The following is a 14593-nucleotide window of genomic DNA, read 5'->3' as shown; positions in this document are numbered from 1 at the left end:
TTGTAAAGGTAAAATTTTAGGAGCCACTACATATTGGGTCTTAAAGGATTCTGAAACATCTTTGAATCATAATTCAATTCAATAAAAAAAATGCCTGAAATAAATATCTCTGGTTTACACATACATTTTAGGAATGTCAACTTATTATTTAAAATGGGTTATCCCTCAAACTAGTATAAAGAAATAGAAGTGAAATGATATTCCAGAGCAATCTTTGTGACTTCCCAACAGCTTACATCTATATGTACTTCAGTAATATCCAAGATCAGTTACAGTTACTGTTGGATGAATGAAAAATACTTTAAGTCACTTAGGCTAATCCTGGCCTGAAGTCAACATAATTGAGGCCTTCCCTCTCTGAGCTCCTGTTTAGAGGCAGATGACCAAATGTTTTCTTTTATAGGATGGCAAACATTTGGTAACAATTTGTTGACCCGAATTTAATACCAGAAAAATACCACTCTTCATTTTTACTTGTACTCATTATACCTTAACTTTATTGCTCAGTGACAAGCATTTTTATAGTATAAAAGGAAGCCCCGCTCAACTGTCAGTCACCATGTGAATTTCTGTACTTAGAGCACAGTGAAATGTATAATTTTAGTTTCCCTTAGACTTTACTGATTTCACGTGGAGCACAAGAGAATAATCTTTGTTTCAGAGTTTTTGCTTGGTCACCTCCACACTCTCTGAGTGATGTTCTGTGGGGACTAAGGTGGCCAAATGGCATGCTGTAGGAGGCCCCTGCAACCTTCAGACTGGTTAATTGGTCCCTTAATAATAGAGAGTTAACTTTATAAACAGATGCAAGCTGATAGTGGTGTTTATGTTCTAATCATACTTGCTAATGAATAAGTCACTGTGGCTCAAGAGAGAGCTAGAAAAAATAAATAAATTCAAGGACCCAAAGGGAATGGTTGTCCTCATCTAGATCTGACTTTTCTGACCTTAATCACAGAAGTTTCCACTGAAGGTAGGCAGGTAGGCAAAGGATCAATAGATTAACTCTGAATGTAAAAGGTGCACCTAAACACAGATCTGCATGACACCAGATGATTACTACAGGTAAGAATTCAGCAAGGGGCAATTGGCTTCTTTTTTTAGATGCACAAGGCAATTATAATTGTTCCTGAAAAGTGATCAAGGACTCAACCTAAAAATCACTTCTTGGTGAGGTGCTATGTCATTATAGTGATAAACAATGAACTAGTCTTCCACTAGAAAAGGAAAAGTATTAAAAAATCAAGTGGTAACCCAATTTTAACAAAGGGTATTAAACGAAATGTAGATAAAGGGGGGATGACAAGAGCTAAGAAAAGCAAAGAACCTACAAGAAGCCTGGAGACTATAAACATTTCAATAGGAATCCAGGATAAATGGATGCTAAGGGTTATAATTTTCAATGGTTCAAATAACCTCCACCACCATCACCACCATCAATACAACAGCACAAATCAGAGTAAAACTTTGCATGGCTAATGGAAAGATGAGAAAAAAAAATTCCAAGGCTATAAAAAAATACAGAAGATCAGGTAGAAATCAGAAATTAAGAGGATGGGAACCCTGGGTGGCTCAGCGGTTGAGCATCTGCCTTCATCCCAGGGTGTGATCCCGGGGTCCTGGATCGAGTCCTGCATCAGGCTCCCTGCATGAAGCCTGCTTCTCCCTCTGCCTGTGTCACTGCCTCTCTCTCTGTGTCTCTCATGAATAAATAAATAAAATCTTTTTAAAAAAAGAAACTAAGAGGATCACCAAAACATTAATTTTCCATCTTACTATTGTTAGATCATACATTCCTAGAGGGTAGAGACTGAAGTTTATCTTTTTATCTACCTCTTACCCTCTTAGATGCCTGGCACAGAGTAAATGCTCAATAAATATTTACTGAGTGTAATGAAAAGAGATTCCTAAGTCATTGATGACTTCTGGGTTTACCAGTTAGAAAAATCCAATTCAAGCATCACAGTACAAAAGAAATATTCAGGGATCAGAAGTGGTGGCACAGAGATAGAATAAATCCATCAATTTTGCTATCTGCTGAGGAAGACTTTAAGCAGGCCACTCCCAAACTGTCTTTTCACATAGATGTGAAATGCTAAATCAAATAGTATGAGAAGCACAGGATACTTTATATACACAGTATGTGCCTGTGCAAGCAGACACAACTTTGCATATGTATGTGCATTTTATTTACTTTTTTAAATGATTTTTTTATTTTTTTGAGAAAAAGCAAGAGAGCATGAACAGGGGGTAGGGGCAGAGGGAGAGAGAGAGAGAGAAGCAGACTCCCTGCTGAGCAGGGAGCCAACTTGGGGCTCAATCCCAGGACCCCGGGATCATGACTTAGGCCAAAGGCAGATGCTTAACCAATGGAGCCACCCAGGTGCACCTGTATGTGTGCATTTTTAACTGGAGTAACTAAATCATCACTATCAGAGGGGATACAATGCAAAGTTCTGAAAAAAATGGCTTAGTGATATCAAAAGATGCAACTTTTTATTACAATATGTGTGGTTCCAGGGGACTTGTGAATTGTTAATATGACTGGCATCCACAGAATGGTTTAAGAGCAGAGACTAGGTAAAGAAGAGTTTAAAATGTCTAGCAGGTGTGGGGCACCTGAGTGGCTCAGTCGGTTAAACGCCTGACTCTTGATTTCAGCTCAACTCATGATCTCAGTGTTGTGGGATTAAGCCCTGCCTTGGGCTCCACATTCAGTGGGGAGTCTACTGGATATTCATTCATTCTTTCTTTCTTTTTTCTTTCTTTCTCTCTCTCTCTTTCTCTCTCTTCATTTTTACTTGTACTTTCTTTCTCTCTCTCTCTCTCTCCCTCTGCCCCTCTCTTCCACTCCCCTTCTCTCGTGTGCTCTTTCTCTCTCCCTCTCAAGTAAGTAAATAAATCTTTAAAAGAATTTAGCAGATACATAAAGTATATTAAGGCAAAATAGGATCATTTGGGGGACCAATTTAAGATTATGATCAGCTGCTGGGGACAACCACAGGCACTTTACACTCGGTCTCCTGATGGCTCTTTACTGAACTATATTGATCTAAGCAAGGAGATGGTTTTGATAAGAAAAAAAAAATCATCCCAGATAGGTGAGATTGTCAAGTACTGATTTTGTTGGCTGTTATTTTATCTTACATTAGGAAAGATTTTCACAGAGCCCTCCAAACTTCCTGCCCTCAACTCACTGGTGATCAACAAGCAATTCTGAGGTAGCTGGCTGTAGCTTAGACTGTGATCTAGAACAGAGAAGCTAACAGGCCCACATGGTCTCATTAACTCCAGGCTCTAGCCAACTGAGCTAAGCAGCCCCAGGGGAGGAGGACACAAAATGGGCTGAGAGGAGATTACGTTGAATTTACCCCACGGGAATATACGAGGGAGGCTAACGGGAGGATGTTGAGATTTGTTACTATCAGAGGACCGGGGCACCATAAAAAATATCCTGTACAAATGCTCTCTGGCCACAAAATTGTAGCATTTCTGTTTAACCTCCGCAAAAACAAGGTTTTAGTTGGGGCAAGGCGGCAAACCTGCTGCTGGTGGGAATTCTTTGGTTTTACCAAAAAAGGAGCTTTGAGCTGTGTGACATGCACAGCCTAGGGAAAGGACCTGAATAATGAATTCTTGGGACCAATAACTGCCATCAAGAGTGAATCTAGGAAAAAAAAAGTGAATCTAGGATCCCCAGGGCCTGAAGTTTAGGCAGTAGGGTAGAGGAGGGGAGTCTTAAGAACATAGAATACAAATAGATCTTGCAAATTTTACAAACATGTTGTAAACACATGGCTAGGTCTCCTTCCAGGACCTTGGATGGAGACCATGCACAGGAGGGGGCCTTGAGCCTTCACCAACCTCAAGGTGAGCCTACCCTGGGAAAAACTGGTTGAACAAATAATCTAAGGCTTCGGTTGCTATATCTCAAAGTGAAATCTTATCTAACCTTCTAGTAAACATGGCAAAAACCCATATGAATTTGGGGCTAGCTGCACTCCACACATTCCCGCAGCATGGTTGGCTTAGCCCCCATCAATGCAGACCTTCATGTGGTAATGACAGTCATCATGACAGCAAGAGCATAGCAACCTGATAATTACTACATAATGCCTGTTGTCATCAACTTAAACATTTTGCAAAAATCACTTCACAAAATATTTAATGTCAGCACATCAAGATGAAAGAGCTAAATGTCATCATTTATCATTTCGAGAGTAGATAAATTGAAAAATCTCCTGAAGAACCTTCATTAAAATACATAATCATTTCTGTACTGATCATGAAACTGGTCATCTGACATGCTGGAAACTGGAAAAGGGACATGATCTCCTTTTCTCTAATATCTACAACATGGCTTGCCCATCTTTTTTCATAACTTTAGTTTGTTGATTTTTTAAAGATTTTATTTACTTATTTTTGAGAGAGAGAGAGAGAGAGAGAGAGAGAGAGAGAGAGAGAGAGAGAAAACAAGCAGGGGGGAAGGACAGAGGCAGAGGGAGAAGCAGACCCCCTGCTGATCATGGAGCACAACTCGGGCCTCAATCCCAAGACCCTGGGATTCTGACCTCAGCTGAAGGCAGATGCTTAACTGACTGAGCCCCCAGGTGCCCCTCATGATAACTTTTACTAAAGAGCCATGACAATAGGGAGATAGCAGATATTCCATAGTCAATAAAGTTAGTTTTGTATGTGAACATACTTTGTGAAGTATGTGAACTAGAAAACGTGTAACTCTGATGTGCATATGCAAAGTGTAGAATGTATCATGGTTAGGGAAGGAGGAAGGATGCTATCCTTTGTCTTTATCTATTGAATCATTTAAGTACTTAACATTTTAAAAAACTAAAAAGTAAATAGCTTATTTTGCAACTCTGCTTCTATTTACTTAAAACTGTCCTAGTCCAGTTTTGTGGAATTATAGAACACCTTAGAACTCCTATTTAATTAAGGGAGAAAAGCATTGAAAACTTTGGTCTCTAGATATTATTTCTTGTCAGTGTATCTCCTTTCCTAGTTACTGGTACTACCTATTATTTACCCTTTTGGTTCTGAGGTACTGTATCATCTTCGTTCCTTGCTATATATGAGCTTGTATATGGGAAATGTATTTGGTACACAGAATTCTAAAAATGATGTAAAAAGGTGGGGAGGGTTCAGACAGACATCAGATGATGCTATATGTAATGAAGGAAAAGTCTGGAGTGGAACCCATGTTGATAGCCTCTGTGGTTTGAAATGCCATAACCTGGCCACAGGAATGTAGGCCATGTAAAACATATAGCAGACCAGGGCATTTGGCACACCCTGATGGCTGAACCAACAACCTCTCTATAAATCATTATGTGAATACACTTGATTGCATCAGCCAAGTGCACTTGCATGTAAAGAACTGCTTCCAGGGGCACCTGGGTGGCTCAGTGGTTGAGCATCTGCCTTTGGCTCAGGTTGTGATCCCAGGGTACTGGGATCGAGTTCCGCATTGGGCTCCCCGCAGGAAGCCTGATTCTCCCTCTACCTATGTCTCTTCCTCTCTCTCTCTCTGTGTCTCTCATGAATAAATAAGATCTTTAAAAAAAAAGAACTGCTTCCATGTGCATCATCACATTCAAAGAGAGAAACTAAAGGAGTTTCCAAGACGTGGATAGGTAGGGTCTAGATTATGCAAAATGTCTAAATCAGAAATGTTTTTAATAGACTTATGACACCATATCTGCTTTATATATGCATACATTACATCCATCAGTGAGAATCCTTCCTCCTGTAATAAAAATTCCTAGTTGTGAAATTAAAATTTTAAAACATTAGCTTTGCCTGAGAGCAATCCAGTGTGTCTGATTTCCCTAAAATTCTTCTACAGGGCTCCTGTTTGCCTCCTAATTATGCCTGCCAGGGGGAGTTCTCAAACTTTTTTTTTTTTTTTTTTGCTATGAACATCAGAAACCATCTCTTAACTGCATCAAAAACATTGGGGAGTCACGCCCTTTGTCTCACTTGCTAAACTTCCTTAATAAAGCTAACAAAAGCTTTCAGAGGCAGAATTTCATACTAGCAAATGTCAGTTAAGACCTGCAATATACAGTGAACAAACTTGCCTGCCACAGCAAGCATTCCACCCAAATGGAATGCTTTGGTATGGCTTTTATTCACTGTTCAGTCACACCGAACAGAATCTGTTCTCTAGCTGCCATCCCATTTAGGTTGACATTCCCTTTATCTGGGACTTATAATAAGCAAACCATACTCAATTTTCCGAAAGCAGATGTGCTCTTTTGGTATCCTAGAAACGGATCAAAGTATGCTTTGTGGAAAGACCTGAAGTTCAAGCCAGTGATACCAAATGGGTCTTAATATGCAACCATACAAATATTGGGTCTGGAAATTTAAACAAAAGCTTGACTATTCTAGGGAGAAGTATAATATTATCAGGGTGGTGGGGTGTTAAGAGGGATACAGAGTTGTTTTGGAGTATAGGTACCAGAAAAATCAAGTAGAATCATATGTTACTTCTATGGTTATATCAAGATCCATAATAAAGAACATTTCTTTCAAATAAGACTGGTAAATGTCACTTAAAATTGCTCACACTAGTGCAATTACAACACGCCTACAAAGCTTTCTAGACCACAAAATAGGATCATATCAATCATCTCGGGGTTAGTTTTTTGTATACATAATAACTGCAGAAATTAATCTTTTATCAGTTTATCACATCACAACAGCTATTGTTAAATAATCTACAAGATAGAAAAGCAATTTTCAATTGTTCCCTGGGGTCTTCTAAGTAATGTCTTGTATCTTACGATATGCTATAAAATAAATTGTACTCCTGTGAGTCATATCAGTCATATTCTGCAGCCTGAAATCTGAAATCACCCTCATGGAGGAAAAAAAAAAGGAAATGTACTCTATTATAGAAAGCATGGAGAATTAAATTAGAAAGCACAAGAGGCTGGAGAGCTCAATGGATCTCTTATTGGACTCTAAATAAAGGCCACTCCCTAGTCTCCAGGGTGAGCCAGCATGATCAATAATGCATGAATGGTTGAGACATGGAATGGAAAGACTCTCCTGGAGGCTAAATAGAAGATGAATAGTCGCCTTCTGCCCTTACCCCTACTTTATCTCAGGCCTTGCTCTCTGATTCCCTGAAACAGGGCATTTGATTGATGTCCCAATGCTGTCCCTTGACCTAAGAAAAAACACATGCTGGGCTCAGGTGTGTTATACAATCTGGCCCCTATTCTTTGCTCAGTCTGAAATTGGGACATCATGAGAGGCCAAGAGTAGTAATAGTGGTGGGTGAAAAGCTCCCTTGCTTTATTCTCCTACTACTCACATTTTCTGGACTCACCACGTGCATTCATTTCTCTGTGGTGGTTTTCATACTATTCCCAGTACCTAGAACACCTTCTCTTCTCCACCCCTTTTAGAAATAGGTAAGAACTAGGGATCCCTGGGTGGCGCAGCGGTTTGGCGCCTGCCTTTGGCCCAGGGCGCGATCCTGGAGACCCAGGATCGAATCCCACATCGGGCTCCCGGTGCATGGAGCCTGCTTCTCCCTCTGCCTGTGTCTCTGCCTCTCTCTCTCTCACTGTGTGCCTATCATAAATAAATAAAATTAAAAAAAAAAAAAAAGAAATAGGTAAGAACTAAAATACTTCAGTGTGTGAAACCTAACGAAAGAGTTTGAAGAATTTCAACCACCTGAAGTATTTTTTTTAATTTAAACTCAATTAGCCAACATAGTTTCAGATGTAGACTTCAATAATTCATCAGCTGCATATAACACCCAGTGCTCATCACATCATGTGCCCTCCTTCGTGCCAATCACCCAGTTACCCGAACCATATGAAGTATTGTGCGAGGTCAAAGAAGAGCTCAGAAGAGCTCACTGATGACCTTCTGGCAACTAATTTATCAATGTAATTAATCAGCACTGGGTTCCAAGGCAAATGTTTTTGGCAAACTAATAGTATAGGAGGTGAAATCTCATTGTACTTAAAGCTGTCTGGGCCTTCTGGAAAAAGTGGATCATGATCCAAAATTTCAGTGACTCATCAATGTCCCTACCACCTGTTTTGTGCACTATCTACAAAGATGTACCAGGTGAAGGGGTTGCCCTGTCCACACTGATTTCCTTGAATTCTGAGAAGCAAATTTATAATGAAATAGACTTTGCTGAGAGCAGGTTAACCTGCTAGCACATTTTCATTGTATCCATCTAAATACTATATAGTTTTTCAGTTTATTACAGAGTTTATTACATAGTCACTGACCAAATGGATAACAGATAAAGACAACGTAACGCTTTCAAATTGGTATCTAAATAACAAAAGATCTAAGACTAAACTATAACTTTATATTATAAGGTATCAGGACAAGATGAATTCTCAATAGGACAAAATTACTTTTTAAAGGATCCATTTCAACTCATTGATCCACAAAAATACCAGACGCTGGTCTAGAATGACAACATAATCTTTTTAATTCCTGCAAAGGGAAACTCCATAGCTGGGGTAAGTTAAACCACCATCAAATACCTGCCCAGGATTCCTCAAGAATGTCAAGGTCATGGGAAACAGGGAAAGACTGAGAATTGGTCACAGAGCAGACAAGAGAGCAGAGACAGTAGTCAAATAAATGCACTGTGGTACTCTGGGTTCGACACTGGAACAGAAAGAGGACCCTAAAGGAAAGACTAACAGAAGTCTGAAGAAAGTGACAAACATGCCATGAAAACATAAGAAATTAACAGTGGCGGGAACTCTGTACTATCTTTGCAACTTTTCCTTAAACCTATAATTATTTCAATATAAAAAGCCTATTAAAAAGTAACAAAACCACCATGAAAGAGCAATGAAATTTGTTTGAATTAAGATCCTAGAATTCATTCAACGGCTTACCTGTAATAACAATCAGACCCTCTCTTCATCTTAAAATGCCCCTGCTCTTTTATTAATATCCTTCTATGAACTGAATTCATGATAAATGCAACCCAGGTGTTAAACCTAACACACTCCAATGCTCCCCCTCCTATGCACAGCAGCTTTGTAGTGTCAGTTAACACATTAGCACCGTCGTCCTTAATCCTTCTGTAACTAAGTTCCTGAAAGCCCGACAAGGTGATTCTGGTCTGGATCTATGTTCTTGGGGAAAAAAGAAAAGACACACATATGCAGTTTTTCAAAGACATAGCTGTGACTTACAAGGGATGACATTTGAGCATTTTGGAGCATAAACTGCATTTGCTGGGCGAACATGGCTGCGGCAGTCTTTTGTTGAATCAGATTGTTCCGCCCATTAATTTCCAGCTGTGTTTTTAAGTGTGGAGGAGGGTGAAGGTACTTGCAGTTCTCTCTAGCACACCGGCCCTGAAAATGAAGAATTAGAGGAATGGGCTTAGAGGAATGGGCATTGATATTTCTAAAAATTTGGTAACGAAATAACAAAAGTTTATGCAGCTTCAAGTACGTGGTGGGTGGGTGGGTGGGCTGTAACTTTGCATTAATAAACTTATTTCGTCTTTGGACGAACCCTCTAAGAGTGATACCCTTGTGATCTTCACCTTCCACCTGAGGAAAGGAGACTAAGAGAAATTCACGCAGCTACAAAGTGATAAAACCCGAACCAAAACCCAGTTAGTCTGATTCCAGAACCCATTTTCTTTTCTTTTTTTTTTAAAGATTTATTTATTTATTTATGATAGACACACACACACACAGAGAGGCAGAGACACAGGCAGAGGGAGAAGCAGGCTCCATGCCGAGAGCCCGATGCGGGGCTCGATCCCGGGACTCCAGGATCGTGCCCTGGGCCAAAGGCAGGTGCCAAACCGCTGAGCCACCCAGGGATCCCCAGAACCCATTTTCTTAGCTGCTCTGTTCTGCCCTACTTTGATATGCATCAAATTATGTTTAAAAACAGAATATTAGAGGGTGCCTGGGTGGCGCAGTTGATTAAGTGCCCAACTTGTGGTTTTGGCTCAGGTCCCAATCTCAGGGTGGTGGGATCAAGCCCCGTGTGGGGCTCCGCTCTCAGCAGGGAGTCTGCTTGAAATTCTGTCAGCCCCCCGACCCTTGCTGTCTCATAAATAAATCAATCTTCTAAAAAGACATAAAAGAGTAGGAATACTATGATACTCTCACAGCGTTATGGATGTAAATAAAAATTTCCCAATGTGTCATGCATGTTAAATAAGATTCAGGATTTGCATTTGCATATAGAAACAATCAAGAAAATTGAGGGACAATGTTAGATAACTATATACACATAAATATACCTGATACATTTTAGATCCAGTTTTCTGGACAATTCTGGGTCTAATATACTTTTTCCTGGATTCATACAATGTGAGAAACATCCTGAAATCCCGTGATGTTCTGTTCATCAGAGAATAAATGTTTATACCTGCCAGTTATGTTGTTCTTTAGGTTCTGGAGGCAATGGCCCTAGATCTCTTGGATAATTGAGACCAAAGTGTATTTTGGAGTCTTGGCTCTTTCGAAGTCTTATTGATGGTTTACATACTTCCAGACAGGATAATATGTTAGTTCTGGGCAATCAAATATGCCTTTGGTGTTGCCTAAATGCTGACATAGCTGCTAATTATGGTAACTGCTATGTGGCAGAAAAGGCCGTCTCTGGATAGAGATTTATCACAATGTCAAATGTGTCCTGGTGTTCTGTTTGTTTAACTCATGAGCACTATACAAAGAGGCTGCTGATGATCCCATTTGTATTACCAGACACCCACTCCCCATAATAATCGTTTTCAGACAAGCACAACTGTAAGCAATCCTTTTTCCCACAGATGCTAAAATTCTTTACAGTGCATGAGCTTATCGGAGAGAGGGGTGGAGAATAAAGGCAGCTTTTTTAGGGGGCGGGTAACCCAGGAGTGCACGCTGCTAGAGCACCTGAATACACAGGAGAAATGAGTTAGTTCATCAAGTGTTTTTAACGCATACTATGAATTTTTCTTTACTTAAGATGGCTAAACAGTTCCCACAATCACTCCTCCACATTGAGTTATCTTAAAGCATTCCTATAATTTCACTGCAAACCAAGGTGCATCCTTCAAAACTTTATGGAGCTACACTGAACACAAACTCAGATGCACTGCGAGAAGCTGAGTATAACTTAGAACATAGCTTGAGAAATGCAAGGAGCCACTATTTTTTTCTGTCAGGTTTGTCCTTTCATTTCTCCCGAAGATCACTTTATTTTAACCAAATTAAATGATTTAGAACATCAAGTCATATCTTACTTTCAACATACCTTTACATTTCTCTGCATATCCTGGAAAAGGAAGCATTTATTGGTAGGAAGAGTTGAGAATGGTATTAACCCAGTATTTCTGATTTCATAAAAGCAGCTTAGGAATATCTACATAATTTCAGTACATAAAAGGACTGTACAGAAATCCTTATTTGTGTTCAAAAACACAATAATGGAGGTCCTCCCTCCTCCCCCCACTAATGTGCCCCCTAGGAGAAAACAGAAGCTTCATTTTTACACCTACCACAACCTGCAGGGAGGCAGTCACAAAGGTTCTAGTTCCTAGATTCTCCACCCTCCACCCAGTGTAATAGATTGGGGTTCTCTGGTTCAGAATTTTGACAGCCCCTGGGGAAGCAATGATGTTTGGTGGCCTCCACAGCCAAGCATACTAGTTTATACTTTGGGGTTTCTCTTCCTCCTCCTGTACCCTAATATTAAGATTTCCCCAAGGCTTGGTCCTAAATCCTCTGCTCTCCTCTCTAATCTCTCTTCCCTGGAGAAATGAAGTTCTTATAAAGTTTCATCTATCACCGCACTGGCTCAGATTGTAAATCTTTCTCTCTACCTCTGTTCCCTCTTTGGAACATCAGTGCTTTTCATCACTAACTGCAGCTGCATTTGGAGATCCTGCCCCCTAACCAGGTCTAAATAACTTACTTCTGACCTTCCTTCTCCGTAGACGGTTTTTCCTCTTCCTGCACCGTCCCCATTTAGGATCATTGCTCCAATTCCCATGCTTTGGGACAGTTACATAGCAGCCGTGAAAAAAGAAATAAGGCACCTGATGAGCAGGATTGCCTGAGGATTGCAAACCCACCTTGATAGCTTTTCCAGACGAGTGGCAAACACAACCAGAGACGTTTACACAGAACACAGTTTGTAACCCCTTCCAAAAAAGCTTTATAATGAGGGCTGTCTCTTATATTCAGGAGTTCCAAACAATAGATCAGTTTAAACAATAAAAAGAAAAGGAATACATTAGGATTTTACCATTGTTACAATTTAGAGTTTTAACATCATTTACATTGAATGCAATGAGAGAGAGGGGGGAAGAAGCCAGGGAGGGAGAGAACGTCGTGTATTTGGCACATTTCCTGCCAATCTACAGATAAAGAATTACTGCCTGACTTTGTGCTTTTATATTACTGTCCTTTACATATAATAACTTTTCTTAAGCTTTGTCTTGGAAAACTAATGACATTTGTACAAAGCAAAAACAGTACACAGAAATAGAAAAAGAAAAGAGAATTACATTTTAATAATTACATCAAGTTGGGCTGTAAAACTCAAGTATGGGATATGAGGCCCCATAAGACTTCAAAAAAAACCTTGTTCATCTTAGTTATGAGATTTTACTTGATTTATAAAGCATTCTCTTTTGAACGACAGACTCCAAATTTAATTCTATAACAATGCAAATGCATAGCAATACTACCTTACCAGAGACTGCTGCTTATGTCAAAGAAAGCTTATAAAAGACAAAAAAATCTGCATTTTCTATCCAAACAATAGATGATGAGACCAAATAATGTAATATCGATGTTATCTGTGGAACATAATATTTCAAAAGAAAACCAAGCCTCTTAAGTTTTTTCAAAATGACTTTGGAACTCAGGGTAATATATTTACATGCACGAGACTCAGTGATAATAAATCTTTTCCATATAGTATTCATTCTTCAAGAGGCCCGAGCTTAATTATAGGCCAAAATACTTTCATTAGAGTTTACAGTGGGGGGATAAGCTTTGTTTTGACATTTGCTAACATTTGCTTTTGGTCCTTGTAGGGGATTAAGGCTTTGATAAACACCGTGGGGATGGGTGGGGGTGGAGCCAGGGGAGGGGAGGGATGGCCCAGCACAGTATGTGATCACCTATTGTTCTTGGCCACTGGAAAACTAATGACTAGAAAGGTTCGAGTATTTTCTTTAGACCAGCTAAGCACTTTGAATGGGTCACAAGATATCCTATCACACTGGGTCTGTAACAGTTCAGAAATGATCTTGGTCTGAAAAAAAAAAATCACCCCTCAGGTTCCCAAGCCACATCGAAGGTGTCCCAAGCCCTCCTTCTAGACCCACAGGTCCAGAGTTGCCATGTGCTCAGTGGACCACATCATAAAGGACTCTACGAGTCTTGGACTTGTGACAGTTGCCATCCACTGGAAGAGCTGGCTCTATCCAAAAGATAGTAGCTAAGGCTTATCAAGACAAAGAACTTCCTATGGAGTGGCTGGGTGGTGTAGTTGGTTGGGCTTCGGACTCTTGGTTTCGGCTCAGGGTTCTGGGGTGGAGTCCCAAGGCAAGCTCCATGCTAAGCAGGGAGTCTGCTTGGATTTCCTCTCCTGCTCCCTCTGCCCTTCCCCCGCCCCATGTGCACCTGGCACTCTCCCCCCCTAAATAAAATAAATCTTTTTTTTTTAAAGAAAGACAAGTCTCTCTCTGCCTCCTCTACACATGGAAAATGAAAGCAGCATCGCAGAGATGAGTGTGCAAGTTCATGTATGCTTGCCTGAATTTCGCTTCTTTTCCATTTCCTTTTGTCTTAAAAACAAAATCATTCTCCTCTGGCCTTTCACTATGTTACTGAGTTAAGAAAATAGCAAAGTGATTCAATAGGAAAGTGGTTCTCTGCTGAAATAAAAGCCACTACGCCCATGAATCTTCCAGTTCGCCCTTCCCATCGACTTGCTTTGAAATTGCACCCAAAAAGCAGCAGGGGGAGAAAATGGTCAATGAAACTTCTGAAATACATCTGCATCAAAAAGTTGATGACAGACAAAGGAAAAAGTTGCAGAGCATTTGTAAAACCTCCACAATTCAATCTATTTCCTTTTTCCTACCTTCAGGCTTTTGACAAATGAGTACAAAGCCTTTGACGGAGAGAGAAAAGTAGCATTGTAGAGATTCAAATCCCACCTAAGTCTTGGGAGTTATGAGAGTGAGTCTGTCAGATCCAAGATTTCCCATGTACTTGGTGGTAGAAAAACCCTGTGAAATGTACTTTTTTTATGTTCCTAAGAGAAAGCTCTACCATCCATCAGAATAAGAAAAGGACCCTAGGAAGCTGAAAATTACCCTTTGTCAGTCACAGAAACAGCTGTTTGCAGAATGACTGGCTTCTTCAAATACATTTGGAATTAAGGGGTTGGGGGACCCCTCCCCTAAAATTCAATAACTGGGTTACCTTTTCAAAGACATTTCACAGCTCTGCTAGGTGACCAAGAGTTAAAGTGAAATGCTAAATAAAGGTAATGAACAGATGATTTGTTCTATGAAACAAATTATGTTTTTTTCGTTTTAATGATC

General features: G+C 40.0%; 1 protein-coding gene across 11 annotated transcripts in view; it reads right to left on the bottom strand.

The window, feature by feature from the left end:
* The window catches only part of MBNL3 (muscleblind like splicing regulator 3), a 113381-nt gene that overhangs the window by 21942 nt on the left and 76846 nt on the right, over positions 1 to 14593 (bottom strand). For 10 of the 11 annotated variants that reach the window (XM_072816428.1, XM_072816430.1, XM_072816435.1 and 7 more), the window contains one exon: positions 9213 to 9377. In XM_072816428.1, the coding sequence (XP_072672529.1) occupies positions 9213 to 9377 (165 nt within the window). Of the gene's footprint in view, positions 1 to 9212; positions 9378 to 11943; positions 12052 to 14593 lie in introns of those variants that run through there. The other variant, XM_072816436.1, reaches the window with a different exon arrangement.

The sequence above is a fragment of the Canis lupus genome, chromosome X (genome assembly GCF_048164855.1).
Source record: "Canis lupus baileyi chromosome X, mCanLup2.hap1, whole genome shotgun sequence".
Classification (NCBI taxonomy): Eukaryota; Metazoa; Chordata; class Mammalia; order Carnivora; family Canidae; genus Canis; species Canis lupus.
Note: the sequence above shows the minus strand (reverse complement) of the source record. Positions and strands in the feature narration are given on the sequence as shown.